This window comes from Phoenix dactylifera, chromosome 16 (assembly GCF_051530095.1).
Source record: "Phoenix dactylifera cultivar Ajwa chromosome 16, Ajwa_hap1_PhDact_Kaust_v1.1, whole genome shotgun sequence".
NCBI lineage: Eukaryota > Viridiplantae > Streptophyta > Magnoliopsida > Arecales > Arecaceae > Phoenix > Phoenix dactylifera.
The window spans coordinates 13162709-13186380 of NC_143205.1; the positions used below are offsets into that span (position 1 = coordinate 13162709).

General features: G+C 44.9%; 3 protein-coding genes across 4 annotated transcripts; 1 reads left to right on the forward strand and 2 right to left on the reverse strand.

Moving 5' to 3' along the window:
• The first annotated feature begins 1062 nt into the window (after positions 1-1062).
• LOC103721161 (ethylene-responsive transcription factor 1A-like) lies at positions 1063-2039 on the forward strand. Its single transcript, XM_008811240.6, has one exon. It carries the CDS (start codon positions 1146-1148, stop codon positions 1848-1850), a length of 705 nt encoding a protein of 234 aa, XP_008809462.3. The 5' UTR covers positions 1063-1145; the 3' UTR covers positions 1851-2039.
• Positions 2040-9264: 7225 nt separating this feature from the next.
• LOC148699744 (uncharacterized) lies at positions 9265-17592 on the reverse strand. Of its 2 annotated transcripts, XM_088712441.2 has the most exons (4): positions 17178-17592; positions 14428-14632; positions 12182-12314; positions 9265-11344 (listed from the first exon to the last, which is right to left on the reverse strand). In XM_088712441.2, the coding sequence occupies exons 2-4, from the start codon at positions 14517-14519 to the stop codon at positions 11255-11257; spliced, it is 315 nt and encodes a 104-aa protein (XP_088568567.1). In that variant the 5' UTR covers positions 14520-14632; positions 17178-17592; the 3' UTR covers positions 9265-11254. The 2 variants fall into 2 exon arrangements, 1 of the variants encoding a protein (XP_088568567.1); XR_015973970.2 differs by lacking the exons at positions 14428-14632; positions 17178-17592 and having other exon boundaries at positions 9265-11347; positions 12182-14421.
• Positions 17593-17741: 149 nt separating this feature from the next.
• LOC103721162 (Ribosomal protein S5/Elongation factor G/III/V family protein) lies at positions 17742-21435 on the reverse strand. The gene is made up of 2 exons (XM_008811241.6): positions 21173-21435; positions 17742-20946 (listed from the first exon to the last, which is right to left on the reverse strand). The coding sequence occupies exon 2, from the start codon at positions 20943-20945 to the stop codon at positions 17865-17867; it is 3081 nt and encodes a 1026-aa protein (XP_008809463.4). The 5' UTR covers position 20946; positions 21173-21435; the 3' UTR covers positions 17742-17864.
• Between the last annotated feature and the right edge of the window lie 2237 nt (positions 21436-23672).

Sequence of the window (23672 nt, forward strand, 5' to 3'; positions counted from 1 at the left end):
TATGAAAAAGAGTACAATTAGAGTAACATTAAGAAGAGATAAGATTTCCGCCCTGGCTTCCAAGAAGTAGCTAGCAGCCGCAATGGTCTTTGATTCAGTGGGACACAGATATGGCTACAAGATTAAAAAAACAAAAAAAGTGGTCTCCACTTGCACGCTCTTGATCTTATCCAGCCACCAACTTGTCTTGTAGCAGGATATGGCTTGGCTCGCCTCTTGATGCAACCATGGGGCGCAGGGCCACTGGATTCTGCTTCAGACCTCTGGGCCACACATTTACCCATGATCATATGATCATCACTTAATTGATAATTTAGTCCCTAACACAAACATGCAGGCGTCTCTTATCTTGAAGCCAGTCAGGGATCTAATACCGGTACAAATTTCTTATTACAGGTCATAGGAGCCCTCTTTACCATTCCAGACTACTCTATTTGTATAGATACGGCAAAAGGGTGCATCCAATTTTTTTTTGTTTATTATTTTTGAGTTCTTCATCGTAGAGTAGAGTAGAGTAGTTTGGTAGCTGATAAAGCTCATAATTTTGAGGTTATAAGTTCAAATTCTATCTCCGCAATATTCTGAGCTAACTATGGCCTAAAGTCGTATTTTTTTAATTAATAAGATCCAAAAAATTTATCAATCCCAGAGGATACAGGTTCATAATGGACATAACATGAAAACTTTAGTCTGAAAAGGTTATATTCATGCTCTCTATCGCTTATATGTGTGGATCTCTTGAGATTTGCCTATGTTTTCCATGATGTAATAAGGAACCGAGCGGGGGGGGGGGAGTGGAGAAGAAGGATATAATGCAACAATTTAGCTGACATGGCAGAAAGATGGATTCCGTTCATGACTGACATCATCAACCCACGGGCATTCCCCTTCGAAATCCCAACCTCAAACGGATTTGAAGAAAAACAAAGGCAATTCTTTTATACACGTGCTCGACCCAAGGAAACTTCGGAGAACCACATTTCCCCTTCTGTCACCTTCCATTTCAACCTTCAAACTTGTTAACATGCATGAACCTTTCGCTCTATATAAATCCCCGTCGCACCCCATTCTTTCCATCAAACCAACAAGTTCAGAAACTCCAAATTTCTTGATTTCTCCTCTTCTCACCTACCCGCGACCGGAAAATGTATGCTCAGGGGCCAATCCCCGATGCCGCCGACGTCTCCCTCCTCGAATCCATCCGCCACCATTTGCTCGATGATTCGAACCCCTTCGACTTCCCCTCGAGCTTACCTCCTTCCACTGCCGGCGGCCTCCCATTCCGTCCCGACGACTCCGACGACATGCTCCTCTACGCCTTCGTCCAACACGCCTTCCGGCCTCCGGCGGTGGCCGTCAAGATAGAGCAGGCACCGCCTCCGCCGACGCCGGCGGAGTTGCTGGCAGCGCCGGCGAGGGGGCGGCACTACAGAGGAGTGCGGCGGCGGCCGTGGGGGAAGTTCGCGGCGGAGATCAGGGATCCGGCGAAGAATGGGGCGAGGGTCTGGCTGGGGACCTTCGAGACGGCGGAGGACGCGGCGCTCGCCTACGACCGCGCCGCCTTCCGGATGCGCGGTTCCCGCGCGCTCCTCAACTTCCCACTCTTGGTCGGGTCCCACGACGCCGCTCCGGCCCCGGTTAAGAGGGCCTCGTCGGATCTGCCAGGCACCCCCTCGTCGTCGCCCAAGAGAAGGAAGAGAGGGGCGGCCTCGGCCGGCCCGGTTTGTTCTCCGGCTCCGGCGCCGGTTCAAGTTTCCTCTCCGGCCCCGGCCGGCTTTGGGTCCGCGTTCTCCGGACCGGGCTCGCAGCAGACGAGCGTCAGCGTGGATAAGCTTTGGGTTAGCTATTAGTGGGAATGGGTGAGACAAGCCAATTAAGACCGTTTGCTTTTGTTTCTCAGTGTTGTTGTAGGATTTTCCTTTAGAGTGCAAAATAAAGCAGAGAGGTCAGAAGGATTTGTTCGATTTGTTTACATTTGTGAATAATATATGCACGCATTGTTCTTCATTCTTTACAAATGTGAAAGAAATAATTGAGAATTTAGATATAGCAGATAGAACTTTTTGAAGGATTTGAAACTTCTAGATTTAATAGAATAACATGCTTTCATCCTTCCATTCATATTCTACTCTCTGTTATAATTTTTTGGAACTCCAATACCCTTTTTTTTTGTGTGCGTACTTATCAAGCTTCATAGGCTTCTCCAATACTTGTAAGTTGTCGCCAAATCAAAAAAAAAAAAAATCCATTATCATCAATAAAAGTTTTAATAATAGGAGTCCAGCAGGACTCCATAACTCCTGCTTTTTTTGTTTCATGCCGAAGCCCTAGTTTACCACATGATGTGAACTAAAGTTCTACTCCACAATAAATTTCTAGCCCATTCCATTCTACTTGGTTATTCATCATCATTACCTCCATCTGATCATTTATCTAATGTTTTTCGCTTTTTTTCTCTCTTATTTATAAAAATGAGGAAAATAATACCGACCGATACAGGATCACGCTAACAAAGAAAAATAATATGCACTGGTATAAATTGTTATGCGATTCTTAAAATTATGCTAACATTCTCTCTTAAACTTAAGATGATACTATAAAGCTTCAATGAAATAGTAGCATCTTAGGCCGTGGGCGAAAAAGATGAGGAGAGAATTCTCCACCAGATAAAGAAGATCCTCCGAGAGAGGGCGGGTCGGGAGGGAGCTTTGAGATTCGGGTTTTGGGGGGAGATCATTGGGGAATTTCGTCGAACGGGTGCTGGCTGGGTGACATGGCTAAACCTGGAGCTAGGACGTCGACGTCGTCGGTGTAGGGGATGGCCGGAGTTCCGAGGAACGATGCCCCGAGGAGTCCGGTCAGGCCCCGGACGTGGGCAGAGGTGGCGAAAGGAGCCCCGAGGCAATCGGCGTGGACCAATCATCGTATTTCTCCCCGGGAGTTGGAGGTGTTGTAGGAGAGGTTCTCGGAGGTGGTCGAGGTTCCGGAAGAGGAGCTAAAGGAGATGCGGTCGAAGTGGCGTAGTTCCACGGTTCTGGTGAGGAGCATGGGGAGGAATGTTCCGGCGGATTGGGTGCGAAGGAGGTTCGACGGGCTGGAAAGCTGGATTACGACGTCGGAAGCTTCACGTTGGTGGATGGCGTCATTGCTATCAGATTCGCCAACGAATCCGACCGAGAGTCTGCAATGGCGAACGACCCATGGATGGTGGCCGGTCAACTGCTCGCCATGGAGAGGTGGCGCCCCAACTTCATTCCGGGTACTGAGGGCGTCGGGCGGGTGGTAGTCTGGCTCCGGCTACCTGGGCTGCCGCTGGACTATTGGAAGAAGGAGACAATCTTTAGGATTGCGGCGCAGGCTGGAAATCCCCTGGCTTTGGATGAATGCACGGAGAAGAGGCGCAGGTTTGGTTTTGCGAGGGTGAAGGTGGAGGTGGATGCGTCTGCTCCGCTCAAGCCAGGGACGATGGTGCTAGGGAGATCAGTGGGCAGAGAGGCAAAGTTCTGGCAGGTTTTCGTCTATGAAAACCTGCCAGCCCCATGTCCCAAATGTGGGCGGCTAGGGCACTCTGCGGCGGCATGTGAGTATTCTTCTCCGGCGGTGGTGGGTGCGGACCCGATGATGGAGACATTGGGATCTGACGAGGGTGCAATGGGGAAGCTTTCCGTGGATGTCCCGGATTGTATGACGGGGGATGGAAAGCGATCCGGGGTGGAAGGCCTCTACGGACCATGGCTAGTGACAAACCGAATCGGTCCGTTCTCGAGTGCTTCCCGGAAGAAGGAGGCGCCGGGTAGCGGTGCGAGGAAGAAGCCGGTAATCTCCCCTCCGAGTCCCGGTCCGACAGGAGACACTCAGGCAACGGCGGCCTCTCCGGTGGACCTTGATGGTTGGCAGAAACCGTCTAAGGTGGCCCGCCAGAGAACGCCGGAGAAGGACGTTTCGGCGGCGAGCGCGGGCGTGACAATGGGGGAAACGAGCCAACTCGGCTCGCGATCCGAGTTGGAAGCTGAGTCAGGGGCAGGGTCTGACTCGAGCCGGGCTGCACCTTATCAGGGCCGGAGTGAGGTGAGGCCCAGCTCTAGTGATGGGCTTCGCCGAGGTGGGCCGGGCCTGAGCCTGTTGAAGCGGTCCAGGAGCCCGACGAGGATTCAATCCAGGGAGGGCTCGATTGGTGGCCCTTTGAGGCCGAAAGGAGGGAAGATGCCCTCCTTTGCGAAGGGCGGACGTCCGGTGCTCCGTCGGAGGAGCAAGAGCTCGCCACCGCCCCTCGCGCCGGTGCACGGGCGACCTCCTCGGGCAGAGCATCCGGTCGTGCCGGGTGGAGGCTCTTCACGGCATGGGGTGGAGGAACCCCACGGACGACAGTTGCTCCGAGCTCTCTCGGTGGTGGCGGGACTGTCGGAGCAAGCCCCGACGGCGACACTCGGGCCGAGTCCGGTGGAGGCGGCAGCGCGACGGGTCGATGGGGATGGTGGATTCGACGCCGGTCGGGAGAAGGAGGTAAGCTCTTCATCCCCTGATTCCATTCCGTGCCATATGGCACGGTTGAATAGTCCCAGTCCCATTGTGCTAAACAAGGGGAAGGGGAAATTGGTTGACTCGATGGAGGGGAACAATCCGGATGACGGTGGCAGGGAGCTTGGGGAGTCTGTGGCTTGTGGCACGGGCTCCATGGGCACTGTGGACCATATGGCACAAGGGAATAGTGGAGGGCAGCATCTTCAAATTTTTCTCCAAATGATGGCTTCGGGGAAGGGAGTGAATAGGGAATCTCAAGGTATTGAAGAGGGTATGGTAGTGGACACAGGTGGCAGCATCAGCATGGGAGATGCGGGCTGTGCGGTCTCATCCGGTGATTTATGAAGATTATATTGTGGAATTGTCGTGGTGCGGAAAAACCATCCTTTGCCCCGGCTTTTCGCAGGATGGTGCAGTAGCACAATCCGGATATTTGTGTACTATTTGAGACCCGGCTTTCGGAAGGCAGTTTATAGAAGGCCAGAAGGGCGATTCCGAGATCGTGGGGTTCTATGCTGTGGAATCCCAAGGTTTGTCAGGAGGCATTATTGTTACTTGGGGACATGGACGGTGTAGATTGGATTGTTTCAATATTTGCAATCAGGAGGTGATTATGGTGATTTCAAAGGACAACCGTAGCCCTTGGGTTCTGTCAGCGGTATATGCTAGCACTGATTATAGGGTGAGGAGGACACTGTGGGAGGAGGCTTCACAGATGATTAGTCAGGGCTATCCTATGCTGGTGGCAGGAGATTTCAATTGCATTGTTGATCCTCAGGAAAAGATGGGGGGTAAACCTTTCTCCCACGAAAGGAAGATTAAAGAGTTTCAGGACTTTCTTACATCAAATGGTCTGATTGATTTGGGCTTTTCGGGCCCTAGGTACACATGGTGCAACAATCAGCAGGGACGGGCACGGGTGTGGGAGAGACTAGACAGAGCATGTGCTACAGCTGGGTGGATCTAGAGCTTTCCTGATCATCATGTCAGACATTTGCCGAGGATAGCTTCGGACCATAATCCATTGTTGGTAAGTACTGAGGTACATATCCCAGTTCAATCCCCCTTCAGGTTTGAGAAGTTTTGGCTATGCTACCCACGGTCCTGGGATATGGTGCGGGAGGCATGGAGTACCCCAGTTAAGGGTGATGCTATGTATCGGGTGTCCCGGAGGCTGGAGTTGACCAGGAGGCGGTTGCGAAGGTGGAACCGTAAGGAGGTGGGGAATATTTTCAGGAGAACAGAGGAGGAGGAGGCGGCCATTGACAGATTACAGTCTCAGGAGGTACAGAGGGGAGGGTTATCGGAGGAGGAGATGGGGGAGCTTAGATCGCACTTGGCCTTACATGACTCCCTTCTTAGGCAGCAGGATACATTATGGAGACAGAAGTCCAGGGTCCAGTGGATCTTGGAGGGAGATCGGAACACTAGATTTTTTCATCAGGCGACAGTGATCAGAAGGCATCAGAATAGGATCAGAGTCATCAGGCGTGAGGATGGGCAGCTGTCGGAGGATCCTGACATGATCCGGAGGATTATGGAGAGCTTCTTTAGAGTGAGGTGGATGGAGCCGTTAGATGGGGGGCGTCGAGTGGAGATGCCGATGCCTACTGTGAGGGTGTCGGAGGAGGAGACAGATGTACTGATTAGACCGGTATCAGAGGAGGAGATTAGGGCGGCAGTGTGGTCCCTTGAGGGGGAGAAGGCACCAGGGCCAGATGGTTTTCCACCGTTGTTCTTCTAGAGGTACTGGATGGTAGTGGGACAGGATGTGACGGCGGCCATACAGCAGTTCTTTACCACAGCTGTGATGTCATCGGACTGGCAGAGGACCTTCATTACCCTGATACCGAAGCGGCAGGATGCCACTGAGCCGGGTCATTTTCGACCGATCAGCCTATGCACCACTTTGTATAAGGCAACGGCGAAGATTTTTGCTGTCAGGATGAGGGACTTACTTCCGAGGCTAATTAGTTCGGAGCAGGGTACTTTCATAGGTGGTCGGAGCATCTCCGACAATGTACTGATAGCTCAGGAGTTCATGTTCGATCTGGGGAGGGCCCCGATGAGGAGGAGCTTGATGGGGGTCAAGCTTGATATGGAGAGGGCCTATAATAGGATGCGGTGGGACTTTGTCCATCAGTCTCTGCAGGTGTTTGGCTTTCCGGAGATATGGATTCAGTGGATTATGGGTTGTGTCAGGGCTCCTTTTGCCATCTTGGTAAATGGCACACCCTCCCGCTTATTTGTGTCATCAGGAGGTTTGCGGCAGGGATGCCCACTTTCTCCTCTATTGTTTATTGTCTGTGCGGATGCTTTATCCAGATTCTTGCATCAGGCTGTATTTTCTCAGGAGCTGGATGCTTACAGGCCAGCAGTGGATGGCCCCTCGATCTCTCACCTGCTGTTTGCGGATGATTGTTTGCTATTGGCCCGATCGACACGGCAGGACGCCCGAGTTTTGGGTAGGGTTCTACGGGACTATTGTGCTATGTCAGGTCAACGGGTTAACTTATCGAAATCTGCAGTTTGCTTTAGCCCGTTGACCAGACGAGAGGAGAAGAACTCTATCATGGAGATTTTGGGGGTGGCTGAGCAGGATGGCATGATGAGGTACTTGGGGGTCCCGCTTTCCGGTCGGCGACTCCGCGGCAGGGATTGTACTTTCCTGGAGGCCAGCATCAGGCAGAGGGTGGAGGGTTGGCAGAGGCACTCACTATCTATGATGGGGAGGATCACGTTGGTTCGGTCAGTCCTTTCCTCGATCCCTACCTATCTACTTTCAACCTCCTTCATCCCGGTGGCGGTTCTGAGGACCATTGAGCAGCTTCTCAGAAGTTTTATCGGGGGGAGGCAGGGTGGTAGAGATGGCATTCATTTGTTGGCATGGGAGGTGGTGTGTCAGCCGACCAGATGGGGAGGTTTAGGGGTACAGTCCTTATTGGTGAGGCGGGAGGCTTTAGCGGCGCGACATGTTGCTAGATTTGTTATGGAGCCCGATTGCATGTGGTCCTCGTTGTTGAGGGCTAAGTATGGAGTTTTGATTCCCGGAGGGAGAGCAGCCCGTCACCACTCTCCAGTGTGGAGGGAGATGTGTGCCAGAGCGGGGGCGGTATTGCCGGAGATCAGATGGGCTGTTGGCGATGGATGCTCGATCGATGTGTTGGAGGACTGTTGGGTGACTGCGCAGCCGATCAGCCGCTTGCCCACCATGGTGGACTCGGGACGCTTAGCTGGATGTAGGGTTAGCGATCTGATGATCCCAGATGAGGGCAGGTGGAGAGTGGGGCTGGTCCGAGAGGTGTTCGGGGAGCAGCTGGCAGAGATGATCCTGGCTATTCCGGTGCCCACCAGAGGGGAGTCTGACAGGCTGATCTGGGTGCCATCGGGACGGTTGCAGGTGCGGGCTAGGGATCTTATGGCTCTCTTCAGTGGGGAGCCAGCCAGGCAGATTGAGGGAGGATGGATTTGGAGGATGCGTATCCATCCGCGGGTGGCACTTTTCATCTGGAAGGTGGGCTGGAGATGCCTACCTACCAGAAGAGTGCTAGTCAGGCGGGGAGTGCAGATCCCTCAGTTTTGCGAGATGTGCACAGACGCCGTGGAGACCATCGAGCATGTCCTGTTGCAGTGTCCCAGGGCTAGGGAGATATGGAGGAGGTCACCTGTTCCTCTTCCTTGTTCTGTGGAGTCTACACAGGATTTGTTACATTTGCTAAGAGCTTCCATGCGGAGCCCTAGGTTTGCCCAGGCGGGGATACTTAGAGCATATCTGGCCTACCACATTTGGTTGGATCAGAATGCACGTTTGTTTGAGGGCAGGAGGTTCCCGACGAGGATGGTGGTGGACAGAGCTGTGCTTCAGGCTGGGGAGGTTTCTTCCGATCTCGACTTGTGTTCTCTTGGGACAGCCAGGGACATCTGGGGTACTCATTGTGCTGTTTTAGCGCCCAGGTTTGTGTTTGCTTCTTGGGTGCCCCCACCCCCTGGTTATCTCAAGGTGAGTTTTGATGGTAGTGTGGCAGTAGAGGGGAGGTCCGGCGGGGTTGGATTCGTCATCAGAGATCATCTTGGACGCCTGGTTGTGGCGGGTGGCCGATGTACGCCTGGGCTCACAGTAGTGGGAGCTGAGCTACGGGCAGCTTGGGAGGGCGTATCCTACGCGAGGCGGGTGCTTGGTGCTAGGCGGGTGCACCTCGAGGGGGATTCCTCTATAGTGATCGATTGGATTCAGGGTGCGGACAGATATGGTGATGGACATCCTCTCATTCGTGAGACCCGCAGGATGGCTTTGGAGATGGACGATTTTGAGGCAGTACATGTTTTTCGGGAGGCGAACAATGTAGCAGACTGGGTCGCCTCTTACGTTGCACGGCATTCAGGGGAGATCTGTTGGACTTCCACGGTAGAGCTCCCGCCCCTACTGTATTTTTTGCTTTCTTCTGATATGGCAAGGTGTACTCACGTTAGAGTTATATGAAATTGCCGTTTACACCAAAAAAAAGAAAAAAAAAGAAAAAAAAGTAGCATCTTATATCACCATATGTGTGTGTGTGTGTGTGTGAGAGAGAGAGAGAGAGAGAGAGAGAGAGAGAGAGAGGGGTCCCTTGAAATGCCAAAGCGGTATATTGAGAAGCACGCTATCCGAGTTGTTAGATTTCACTTTGGGCCCCTGGTGGTGCCCATTTGCCCCCTCAGGTACCATATAAGCCAGCAAGCCAAACTGCCTTCCTTTCCCCCTTTAAATTGTCCAACAATCTAGATTCAGAGCACCATTAGTGGGCATGAGGGGCCAATCCAGCCTTGCTTGCAAATGAGATGCCAATTATTGGACAAGTTGCCATTTTGACAAGATCCTAAGAGCTGAAACCGGATAAGATCCCTCAAAAAAGATAGTATAGGAGCAAGCAAGACAAAGTTTTATCGTTAGACAGCGACAAGGCTTGAATGGGGAATTGGTGTTGACAGATCTATCATGATCGCTCTCTATGCCAGGTGATTGATTATCCTTACATTTGCATTTGGTCAGGAAACAAAAAAATATGGAATAGAGATAGTTATTTCACAACTTTATGTTTATCTTCATCTTGGAAATTTTGAGATAACTGTAGATTGAGAGTATTTTTATTCATAAAAATACAAGTGAAAGGAATGAAACAGTGATTTATTTGAGAAGCAAATTTATTTCAGTCTCCTCTTAAACTAGATATTCCATGAATAATCAGGTTTTCACTTGTTTCTTTTTTTATTCTTTATAAACTGTTCGGCTTAAACACCCTTTATTATAAAGTTATTCATGTTTTATTTCTGAATCAAATGCAATCAATATTCTATAGCCATCAATCATAACACCAACCTTAGGTTGTCCAAAGAATGCGTGCAAAATGTCGACCTTATTTTCAATAATCATATTCATCGAAACTTGATTGTTAGTCGATCTCCCCCGATTCCATGCTCGAGAAAAGAGGTTTTAGATCGATGTGTGTCGCAAACAAGAAAAAACAAGAAGAAACAAGGTAATTGTCACTGCTCTAGGGTTCATAATGCGAAGCAAAGCAACGCAAGCACTTGCAGATGATCAAGTTCTCCAAGGAAGGAATCCACCAGTCTCTTATTGCCCCCATATGCACCAGAAGATCTAGATCAGATTCTTCCACTACAATTGGACCACCCAACAAGTGATGAGGATTTTTGTTCCTCTATTCCCACAATGAGAACATGGCAAGTATCCAACCCAATTGAAAAAACGACACAAGACAGCCTGATTCACAGAACACCAAGCTGGCCATTGAATTCCATCATGGCATTGAAGGCGGCTCGCAGAAGTCGAATAAACGGACGGCGCATATGCCGCAAGCTGTATGGAAGACAATCTCAATCGCACGAGAGGCAAAAGAAGGCAAAAACCAGGAGGAGACGGAGTTTGACTGGTTAACAGCAACGCATCGGATCCCTTCAAACACCTATCGACTTTCAAACTCTAAGCATTCAAGTCGACAAAGACAAAAAAAAAAATAAAAAACTATACTAATATATTTTTGCATGGTCCAACTTTGACTTTAAAGTCTTCCTTATCTCATTCAAGGAGTGCTTTTTTTAATTTTACAGTATTTTTCACCATACTCTTTACACTTACTCGTGCCTCAGAATCAAAATTAACTACCAGATTGTCAACATGCTCTCTGTCTTTTGTGCCTAACCTTTCCATCTAGATATGGGAGCTTTAGCTCCTCAGGCGGTGACATTTTCAAACATTCTTATCAAGTAGGAAAAAACCATGATTTGGTAAAAATAATGTTGCAATGGTTTGAACAGCTTTATAGCACTTTAATTATGCTATGAGCACGTAAGCTTACAATGTAATGGGCATAGTAATATGGCTGTTATCATGGTGTTACAATAAACAGTCGGAACAACGTATTTTTAACGGCTCCATTCCATGGAATATGGTAGGACTTCATTTGGCATTCATAAAAGTTATCTACAATTTCTATCATTTAGTAAATATTAAGTAATGTCTTGACAAAATAGCAATTATAAGAGTGCCTACAGGTTGTGTCACCCTGAATTTTTGCCGATTCCCGTCCATCCTCTCTCTCTCTCTCACTCTCACAGACACAAGCACATTGATGCGGAATTCAAGTAAAAATATTCAAAAGCTTTAAGGAAAAACAATTTATTACCATAGCTTGTGCCAGTTTAAGGTCACGGCCATGGTTATTATAACATGATCCTACCCTTTAAGACAGAGCATCCTGCTTGCAAGCCCTTCCTTTTCCCTGCAGGGTGGCGTTGGAGGCTGCTCAAGATCTCCATTCGCCAACTACTGTAACCAGGATCAGCATCAGTAGAAATAAATCAAGTTCAGCTTCAATTCAGGTATTTCACAGCATAATACCACAATACCAGCAGATTTAGAAGAGGGAATGGCTCAAAATGAAAGTAAAATAAGTTTGAGCGTAATGCCGTCATTGGTACATGAGTTTGCAAAGCCTGGGCATATGGCTGAGGGCATGAAAGGCATCTAATTGTTTGAAATGAGGGGACAAATCCAGCAACTACTTCTTGCCTCTATCAGATTCACTACCACCTCCTACACTATAAAATTTATTAAGGCAAGATGGTGAAATTTTTGATGCAATCCAAATGCAAGGATAATAGAAGTGGATCTCTCTTTCAATCTTTTCTTTGAAAATCGTTGTCAGATGAACATTAGTTAAACATAGGCACAGGCAAAGTAAAGGTGGCTTTATGTAGTCCCTTAAAGGTAGGTTATTACATCTTGGGTCGGCTTGTAGCCAATCTGTTCATCCTTGTAAGCCCAGGCCATCCTGCTTTAAGTGTTTAACTTCTGCCACCAAGTAAGACACCTCGACTGACATTGCTCATATTGGCAAGCAGCTTACTGTAACCAGTTTACTACGGCATATACTGCCAGAGAATGTAACTGGTATACATTATAATATTGGACTCCAAAAGAAAGAGAATAAAATTAGAATAACAAAGGACAAACATAGATAAAGAACAACAGAAACAGATATGATTGCAGAGAGTCCAGGCCATAGATTTTTATGCAATACTTAGATCTGAATTAGTATCAATACCGACCAACTACAACTACTCGACAAGTTACTAAAGATATTTAAAGAACTTAGCTAACCTGAAGTGATTTCTTCACTTCGTCCGCTCTATTTGCAATTTCTTTGGGGTGTTTCATGTGTGCCTCACTCATCATCTCTGCCAATTTGATTTTCTCTTGAATTGTCAGAAGCAAAGAATCTAAAGTGACCAACCTGCAGGAAATTCATCCCATAAATAACACAACCAGCAATCATCACTTCATATGTAGAGGAGAAACAATAGAGAACCAAGTTTTCTCATCCTTAAAAATTTTAAAAATGTAAAGATACTAATGCATAACATATCGACGAAAAAAACTGAATAGAAATAATGAAGCACATTTCTGTTTATAGTTTTTGCCTCTCCCTCCCTTATAAATGTTGCATTGAAAACAGAGATCTGTTGGACTTTTATCTGAAAGATCTGTCAGATGCCAAAAAAAATTATCTTGGTTAGCAAAACTTCTGTCATGAGGTGTGCTTGTATTTAAGAGACCAAACCTTGTTGGTGCTCCATAAGTTTCACCAAACCTTGTTGGTGCTTGTATTTAAAGATTTTCCTATTATAGCAGTGCAACTTGTATAATCTCCAACAAGTCAAGTCTAGTTTCACATTCAATAAAAGCAGAATCTGAAGAGAGAACTTCGAAGATGCTATAATATACAATATTATATTAACTATATTATAATAATATTATATTACATTATAGTAATATTATACTATATTATATATTTATGTATTAATATATATTATATTTTATTATGCTCTATTGTATAATACTATGCAATGTCCTTTATGGTCATTTTGTCATACTAAAAGTATTTTCTCAGTTTGTTTACCAAACACATATTAAAATTTCGCAACACTTTAAAAATGTAGTTACCAAACAACAAATAGCTTTTTATAAAAGCTTTATTTCAAAAAGCTTTACTTTTCGAAAGCTCTACTTTTGAAAGCTCTAAAAGCTCTAATGCCAACAGCAATCCCAAACATGGCCTTAGTTGCTTTAGCTTGCAAAAATAAACAGGCAATAGCCTGAGAAGATAGCCAGAATTTCCTAAGATGAACACATATGCAGGATAATTATTTCACGAGTGTCTAGGAAAGTGAGCAAAAATAAAGCAAAGAAAAGTGATAGATCAACTCACTGTATTCGCTTACTATAGATAACAACTTTCCAATGACTGAATTCAAACCATGGATATTGCACTTAGCAACCATGATCAACTACAAATGGAATCTCTTGGAAGATCTTGTAAAAGGATTTTACATGAAAAAAGTTAATAAATGACTTAAATGATCCTGGTATCTTCGCTTAAATGTTGCACTGAACAGTTTGTGCAGAGGGACACAGCTCTTAGTACGACATTTCTGAGACAGCACAACAAGTGAAAAAGTTTATAATATTCTCATAACTATCTCCTTGCTAGTTGACAATACCTTAACATTAGCCTGAAAGTCTTATCCCATATAAATGATATCAGTTTTGGAAAGTCTATGAAATTTTTGATCAAAAATTCCAATCAGCTTTTGCTACAATAAGTTAAAATAACCTCTTGTCACTTAACTAATTAAAAAGCTGGAGTACAATAATTATCCAAAATGGGAAAAATATTGATTGTGTTTCAGTGCTTGTTGGTTTTGTATTTCAATTTGACACTCCAGCACTTAAGGTCTAAAATGCGGGTACCACACCCCATAACGATTCATACAGTTACCGATAAGGAAATCATATGGTATTGATACTGGTATTTTAGACGTTGCTTTGATCCAACTAATTGACAGAATGACTCACTGGTTGGCACCATGAACGTGGAGGGAAAACACTACATTCAACTTAACCTACGCTTAACATCCCCAAGCCCCTATCCGTACACACAGGCCCTCTAAGGAAAGAAGGAAAAAAATCAAGAGCTATAAGTAGATTATTTTTTCCTGACTTCCACAAAGTAGAATTCCAAACCACCCAGAACAATCAACAATTTAGAACCCTTAACAACCATGGATTAAACAATAAAAAAGATACCACCACACTAAGGATTCACCAACCACTCAAGTATCAACCTGCACTCTGAACAAAAGGGCCCTCTTACACCAAAGCTTAAAATGGATCTTCCTTCAAATACATAGCTTTACCCAAATGCGACAACTTGATTAAATCATAAACATATAAACGATTTTATCATTTCAAACAAAAATACAGAAGAAAATCAAATTGACTTATATTTGCTCAAATATTTGAGAATCAAAACTTCAAAGGGGCAGCATCAAAATACAAGTTTGTACCTTCCTCTACCGCTTCCAGAAGCACCATGGTTGACATCTCTATGGATTTTGTGCTGGGACTGCCATGGACAGCTAGGGCATATGGATTCCATCTTTGTTATCGTCGATCATTTCTCCAAATCTCATTTTATTTGCTGCAGCAAGAGTTTGAATGCTTCGCATGTGGAGGTACTCAAATTGCATAGACTGCCCAAGACCATTAGCTCTGATCGGGATCGGAAGTTAGCTATTCTTGGAAGACCTTGTGGAAGACGATGGGGACTAACTTGCAATATAGCATTTTTCCACCCACAAAAAGATGATTAGACTGAAAATGTTGATCAAACCTTGGCAATTTACTCAGGAGCTTGGTTAGGGGCTAGGTAAAGCAATGGGACATGGTTTTACTGCAAGCTGAATTTGTCTACAATGATTCGATTAATAGGTATAATGGAAAGTCTCCATTCAAGACTATCTATGGATGGGCACCTAAGGGTGTTGTAGATACCGAGGCAAGTAAGTGATGATGTCAAAGAACTAGATGAATCCATTTTAGAAATTCAAGAGGAAGTTCCACTTCAGTTATCTTTTAGCACAAGGAAGCTAGAGACAAACATTGGCAACACAAAGAATTTCATGTGGGTGATTTATTTAGTTAACCTATGCCCGGAAAGGTTTCCTATTGGCACTTATTATATATTGAATCAGTAAAAGATCAGGCCATGACAGTGCTGAAGAAACTTGGAGAAAATGCTTAGAAGTTGAACTACCAGATGGGTTTGCAATCTCACCTATTTTTTATGTGGCTGATCTGTACGATTATCATGATGGTTTGGAGGCTGTGAGAACTCTCAAAATGGTGAAGGCAACAACTTACTTCAGGAAAGAAGGAAGAAATAGAGTGGAAGACATACATGTAGTGAACACTCAGAATGACACTTCAGATTCTTAGTTAAATGGAAGAACAGGCCACTTAGGGACAGCACTTGGATTAGTGAAGAAGAGTCCATGAAGCTAGAACAAGACTTCTGTAGGCAAATGCTCACATGGAGTCGAGATCTTCTTAGCCGGGCAGGAATGATTCGAACAGGGAGCATCTTTTACATGTATGTATATAAACCAGTATTTTGCAGCCTAATTACTATTTTGGGTGCTGGGTCCTGGTCAGGTTCAGTTGGCCCATAGCTGGAGTATTTTTTCAGTTCCTAGTCCACTTCTTAAAATGAGACAGGCATTGGGGATTCGGTCTCTATTTTGGATGTCTTTTGTTGTTGTATTTTTCTAGAGAAAGCTTTCAGAGTGCTGAAGCTTCACCTAGCTGGAGTATTTCAAGCATTAGGAGCTTGGGTTTTGAGGAGTGATCTCGCAACAGCTCTCAGTCCCCTTGTTGCTTCATTTCTGTGCACAAGGCCAGCCCATATCTGCTGGACAGACCTGGGAAGCTACATAGATCAGGTATTATCCTTGGATTTCTGGAAAATCTCGAATCTTGATAAAGTGGAAGATATATGTGTGGTGAAAACTAGGAATGGCAGTGAAAAAGAGTTCACAAAGCCAAATGAAGGCTTATGTAGGCCTGCCAACTCAAATGCTTGCATGGAGTCGAGCTCTTTCTAAACTGGTAGGAATGAAGCAAACAAGAAGTATCTTTTGTACGTACAAATATAAATCAATATTTTGTGGCCTAATTTGTATTTTGGGCACCCAGAATTTCAGTTTGTAATCAGGGATAGTTTTGTCATTGTTTTGGGTGCTGAGTCTTGGTTAGGTTTAGTTGGCCCATATCTGGAGTACTTTTAAGTCCCTAGTCCATCTCTTGAGATGGGACCAACATTGGGGGTGCTTTGCAATTACTTGTTGCTGCTGGTGGAGTTACGTGAAAAGTTTGATTTTTGTGTTAGCTTCTCCTAAAAGCCAACTTTCCATGATAACATGGGAGCTAGTCTCTGTTTTGGGGATCTTTTGCTCCTGTATTTTTTCAGAGAAAGCTTCCAGAGTGTTGGAGCTTCACCTAGCTGGAGGGTTTTAAGCATTGGGAGCTTGGGTTTTGAGGGGTTAACACCACGGCAGCTCTTGCTCTCTGAGGTCCCTCTTTGCTGCATTTCTGCACATGAGGCAGATCTGTGGCACTGTTCTATCTACCGGACAAACCTGGGAAGCTACAGATCTTAGGTATCATCCTTAGTTTTCTGGGAAATCTTGAATCTTGTCCGGCTATGTCTACTTGTGTTAGCTAAACATTTGTGCTCCATTAGATTGGGCTAAATATTTGTGCTGCCCTGTTGTGTTAATATGAGTAGCGTTATCGTTGCGTAATTTTGTTATTTCTCTCTATTTTAGTTCACATCAAGAGGTTACTTCTTAATTTCCAATACTCCATGTTCATTAATTTTTCACCTCTTTCAATTCTTTAAAACATGCTAAACATAAGCAAGCATTATAAACTTAGCCTTGCAAATAAGAACTGCAGATAAATCAAATGTTTTCTTTATACTCAACTATTATTGAGTTTTTGCCTCCAGAGTACTTTCTTTTCCATTATTTTGTTGCTAAAGAAGATCTATTATGAATATAAGATATAAATGCAATAGAAATATGGGAAAACTGATATGTTACTGTCTTGTCAGGATTATGAATAGGCTAACATTTGTCACATGGCAACATATCATAAAAAAGACAAGGCATTTTTTTCTCCCATTCATATAAGAAAGTTCCTGTAGCTTTGTCAATAAAGCTTTCTATGTAGCAAAAAGTTGGAGGTTCAACCATACCTGACAGGCACGTTCACTGTACAAGCTTTTTGTGGAGCCAAGCATAAGTTCAAAAATTATCCAGCTGAATCACCAAAGGATTTTACTAGAATCAAATGTGCCACCATAAGTAAATAGACTAATTTTTTTAGATAGCAGAATCAAATGAATTTTCACGTAAGTTAAAATGATTGAGAACAAGGGTTAAGCCAGACTAAATGAAAATTTTGACAAGGCATATTATTCAATGAGATTGCATTGATGGAAACTGTGGCCTTTGTTGAAAACTTTTTAACCTTAAAGTAGGAATGGAATTTTATATATGGAAGGTGTTCAAAAATGATTTCAAGCTCAGAATTCCATTTTGCAGGAACATTTTGATTACAATATCAAAGAAACAGAAAGACAAACAAGAAAGGTATCACCTTGGAAACCAGATCTAAGTTTGCTGTTCATGCTAGGATGATTCCAGAATAATACTCCCAAATCAAGATATTGCAAACACAAGGGAGGAAAAACCACAATATAATCTTTTCAAAATCACCCATCTTTTTTTTTTACTCAAAATCACATGATCATAAGGCATAAGTAAATTTTCTCTTATTTAACTTGGCAAGAAAATTGAGTTTGATCCGTATTACACGATTAAACAATTTGCTTGTGTATAGTTCAAAACATAATAATTAATATCTCAATTCTAAATTACAATTACACCTTCCTCGCCAACGTCCTCTGCTTTGTTGCATGCTGAACAACCTTTTCCTCCACGGGAAGGCCTTTCCTCCGCCTCACAGAGTTCATAAGCTTCCTTGCTATGTTTGGAGGGACACTGGAACCATCTCCAAATTCTTCGATCTCCTCCGCTGTCTTTGGGACAAAGAAAGGATCTTCAGATAGTGCTTCCCAATGGCTAAGAACAAGCAGTGCACTCGCCCCACCTGAAGTCCATCTCCTAAGCTCATCTGCAAATCCAAAGCTTTCAGCAACTGGCACATAGGCATGCACGGTAAACAAGGCAGACCCTTCTTGCATCTCTTCTTTCAACACTCTAGCCCGCCTCCTTGCAAGAACTGCATACATGGAACCTAAATATTCTGTGGGTGTATTTAACTCGCAAAAGTACATTGCTTCCACGAGCCTTGGCTTGTTTTGCAGCACAGCTGCCCTACAAGCTTCCTTCACAGCCGTCATCACTTGCCCACTGAAGATACCATACTGGTCAGGCTGATGGGCAGTTCCAGAGTTATCAGGAAAGATGTAAGGTTCCACAAGAAATGCCAGACCCCATAAAGGTTCATCACATAGAGGCCCAGCTGCTGTGGCTAATTGAAAACCTGATACAATGCTATTCTTAAGAGCCTCTGCTTCTACACACACTGATTCAGTTTCTTCTTTTGAATCTTCAACAATTGAAACGGTATCAGTTTCCACATCCAGAAAGCCAAGTCTTCTAGAAACATCACAAGAACCACGTACGAGAATACCTTTCTGGTCCTGGCTGGAATTATTAAGGTTACCTGCTTTCAAATCTGGAATAAGGAGGATATTTGGCCCAATCTGCCTGGGCCCAAGCGACCATATTCTCTGAAGAAATCGATACCACATTTTTCTATACTTTTCAGTCTTTTCTTTATCGAGTTGTGCAGAAAGAGATTCTACTTCACTTTCTATAGCATCAATAATGTGTTTCCTAAGTGTTGCAACAGAATTGCCATCATTGATAGGAGTATTTAAGTTCAAGCTTCCATTTCTCTTTACTGACTTGCCCTCTATAATATCACCCAGAATATCAGCGCTATCTTCAAAAACTTTTGTTAGAGCACCTGGAAGTTTCATTACTTGTACCCTTATGATACACCTTCCATTTGGAGTAGTTTTTTCAACATGTTCGGTGCCACTGGATAATGCCTTTGCATTCTCTAATAAAGCAAAACCTTCCCCTTCAATGGTCTCTTTATATGAGACAAGAGGAGGTGAAACTTCCAAGCTCACCTTGGCAAATCTTTCCCTGAGATCCTTTATACATCTGTCCAGATGGACCTCTCCTGCAGCTGCAAGCACCTGCTCACCTCTAGAAGAGACTGTAACCTCTACAAAAGGGTCTGCATGATTAAGAAGCCTCAATCCCCTCATAAGTGCACCCATATCAGCTGGATCTGAAGGCTCAATAGCCACTCTAAGAGTAGGCGCCACTTGAAACATCAAGCTGGAGAAAGGCCAACTATTTCTAGTCGATGAGAGAGTTGCACTCTTCAAAATATACTGTCCCAAGCCCTGTATTGCCACCACATTGCCTGCACTAGCAGAGAAAACCGGTTTCAGACCTTGACCCATCATCAAATATAAATGCTGAAGCTCTGCTTCCTGCACATGCCTCTGCATGGATTCGCCTTTCAATGGATCATATAAAGCAGAGAGCACAAAGACCTTCTGCCCTGAATGAAGGACGCCACTGAAAATCCTAGCAAATGCAAGAAAGCACTCCTCCGATTCACCAACTTCATCTGTAGGCTGATTGTTCAGTGCTTCTCCATTTGAACCCCTTTGTGGAAGCATCTTATATGGAACAGCAAACATCTTGGAAACAAATGCAACGCATGGAGCATCACTGCTAGAATCACAAGCCTCAACACATTTCCTCACATGTTCTGCTTCGGCAACCACATCAGAGCTAAGGCCAGTATCATTCACCACAAGCTCTCTCTTAGGAAGCAATCGGGAAATCCGAGCAGACTGAGAAGACACAGGATCGGGCATGCACTTGACTACCATCGACAGAATAGAATCAGAAAGTGGAAGCCACCGACTCATGACAGCCTGGAGCACAACCCTCGGGTCCTTATTTTGGAGCTCACGAGGTGGGACGGACAAATTGAAAGTCTTAACGACCTTCTCAAGCATCCTTTTACCTCCATCTTCCTCAAGAGTTGCCTGATAGACCTGCCAGACAGGCCTAAGCACAAACTGAACAAACATAGGCTGTCGATCCTTGCTAACACCTTCCATTCCCTTCTTTCCCACAATCATCATCGTCTTTGTGTTATAATATCGAGGGCCCCATAATCCCTTCAGCAATGCAGTCATGCTAGCTCCCAGCTTAGATGCATAGAACTCCGCAAACTGGCTGAGACAAAATCCCCACCCATCCAATGCGCAGACAAAGGCCACATTTCCCTTCTGGGGTTGGAAGACGTCCTCCTCATCATCCTCCACCGATTCCAGATTCACCTCACCAGCCACCCCTGCAAGAAGAGAGTCCACATCGGAAAGATATTTTTCCGACTTATAGGCACTCACAATTCCATTCACTTCATGAACAATCCTCTGCAATCTATTATAAGCTTCCATTGGACTCAATTTAAGCTCTGTGATCAGCCTATCAATCTTATTCAAAACTAAACAAGGAGTCAGCTTTTCTACCCAGGCTTGTCGTAGAACTGCATGGGTTTGTATGTGAACACCTTCGACCGCATCGACTAGAATTAAGGCGCCATCACTCAGTCGCGCTGCAGTGGAGACCTCGCTGCAGAAATCCATATGCCCAGGGGAGTCGATGAGGTTGACAGAGAAGTCTTTGTATCGGAGAGCAATGGAAGAGCTCTTCATCGTGATAGCCCGCCTCTGCTCCTCGTCAAGGTAGTCCATGAATCGCAGCCGGCCGGCGAGCTTCGGGTGGAGGACGCCGCCGCCGCAGGCGGCGATGAGATGGTCCGCGAGGGTTGTCTTTCCGTGATCGACATGGGCAAGGATGCAAATGTTTCGGATCTTCCGGCAGGCAGCTTCCCCCATCCTGCCCAATCAAAATCAATGGAAAGCAAAAAAAAAAATCTCATATTGATTAATGATAAGATTTTACCGAAAACTACCAGTTAATGGCTGGTTTGAATACAATCTATTTCCGAGACCTGGATCGACCAATCTTCTAGGGTTTAACAGCATTAACAGCAACCCAAAACAAAAACTAACAAAAGAGGAGGGGAGACAGAGAGAAGAAAGAAATGAAGAGCAAGAGTCACCTTATTTGGCCTCGCCCCACCGTTCTCAAGCCTCGATTGGAGACTGGAGGAGGTGTTCGAAGCGCTTAAGGGATTGGGAGAGAGAAGAGAAGAAGACGGCAGGGTCGCGGGGTCGAGATTCGCCGTCTGGGGCCAGAGATCATTCTATCTGACGGTCGGCGTCGGCGTCGGCGTCGGCGTCGGCGGGTGGAGGGGGCGGTGGAGTGGAGCAGCCGTAGGGTTTCGTGGAGAGGAGAGAGGAGAAGAGAGGAAGAGAAGGGATCGGCTTCGAACTCGAAGTTTTAACCTGAGTATATTTCGGGCCGGGCCGAGATCAACGAGTCGCTGGCCCAGGAGAGGAGAGCAAGAATGGCCTTCGAGCTCGAAGTAAAGTTTAAGTATATTTCGGGCCGGGCCGAGAGATGAACGAGTCGCAGGCCTAGCCTGGGCTAATTGCAAACAGGAGGGCCGGGCGGAGCCCGAACGATGCCGGTTCCGCCAGGCTGGGTGGGGAAATTAGAGAGGGGAGAGGACGCGGTGGTGGAGTTGGGGTAAATTGCATAATGTTTCTTTTTCTTCAAAAAATAATAAAAAAACAAAATTTACATATATATCTTTTATATATATATATATATATATATATATATACACTCCTATTTTCTAACACAGTTAAAAAATAAATAATTTAAATTTAAAATAACTGAAATATCTTTATAGGTAAACGCGTAAAAAGAAAACTTTATGGTTTTAGCCGACTACAACGCTACGTCGGGGCAGAGAGTGAATTTTCAGAAGTCCACCATCTCCTTCAGCCCTAGCTTGACGCCTGGGGATTGACAGGGGATCTGAAGGATTCTGTGGATGTCCGAGCAGGACGGAATCTGGAGCTACCTGGGTATACCAATCATAGGCAGGAGACTGCAGGTATCAGAGTGCGTCGGGCTGGTGTAACGGATCCAGGGTAGGCTGGAGGGATGGCGGGCAGCGTCTTTATCTATAATGGGTAGGTTGATGCTGATCAGATATGTACTTGGCTCCATGCCCATCTATCTCATATCAAACATGGTGGTGCCAAGGACAGTTCTACTGAAGATTGAGTAACTACTTCGGGGCTTCTTATGGAGCTTGCATAGTAGTGGTCAGGAGGTGCACTTGGTCATGGGAGAGCATATGCCTGAAAGTGATCCATCGATATTAGCAGTGATTGCATGCTGAAATTTTAAAAAAAAATTTGTGACTGCACCTGTTCGGATTGCCTACGTACCCCTTCATAAGGAGGATCAAGCCACACGTAGTTTTTTTAATTTAAAATCGCAGTTGAAAACATTGAATTAAACATTTTAATTCTAGCATGCATAAGAAATCATATTTCAAAACATCACTACAAAAACTCATGATCAATATGCCAGGATCGTTTAAACGATTATACTAAAATATTTACATGATTAATATCAGATCTGAAATGAGATTATTAAGTTCAAAACTTAACTAATCTATGATCCAACTAATCTTCGAATACCCATTGAATAGGTTCTGAAGATTACTCTATGAAGAGCCCCTGAAGAGGTTTAACCCTCGGGGATTAGATCTTAACAAGTACTGGTATGAGATTTATACCTTTGCAAAATCAAAAAACAATGGATCAAATGCTCAAGCTTTGCAGCCACACACTCGTCTGGCCTCTACGAGAAATCCACACAAAGCTCCTGAAGTGATCCAATCCCGCGGAAGTGCTACCTTGCGCAGGATCTTCCTTTGCTGAATTTTGACATTCCCAATGCTATCAACTTTTGATCCGCCTTTTTGGATGAATTTGGAGGAATGGTTTGTAGGGTTTGAAGAGAACTTAGATCTGATCTAAAAGCTCTTATCAGGGACTCCTAATACTAATGGCGTGATGGTCTAAGAGGAGATGGAAATTAGCAAAATTGAAAGGCTGAATTTTTGTACATGAACTAGGCTTTCCCTCTTTTTCTTTTTTCCTTGCATTCGGCCACCAGAAAGATGACCGCTTCTTATTGTCGCCATCCCTCCTAACTCCTCTCCTCTTCACACACCAACAATGCATTATTTTGGGAGGATTTTGTGGAGTTAAGTTATGTTTGGAATTCAAAATTCAATCATAGCTTCATGCGCCATCACATGATGAATGGTTGATCACATCCAAATCCTTCATCATGTCGCCCATTCCTTCACTCCATTTCGAAATTCCCATGCCCACAACCAGATTAGAGGGTCATGAGGTGATTTTGTGGTGTTTGAATTCGAAATTCAAACTTAATTAGAATAGAGATAAGGATGGCGCCATGAAGAAAGAGAATTTGATATTATCCAATTCTTTTCATGAATTTATCTCTCCATGTCGCCCTATCTGATGATGAAGGAGGTCCCTGATGTGTGCCACATGTCCTATGGCGCCATTAAATAAATTAAATTAATTTTTAATCATATTAAAAATTAATTTATGGCGCCATTCATGGATATGTGACATGTGGATTTCAAGATCCGAACAGTTTCAGAT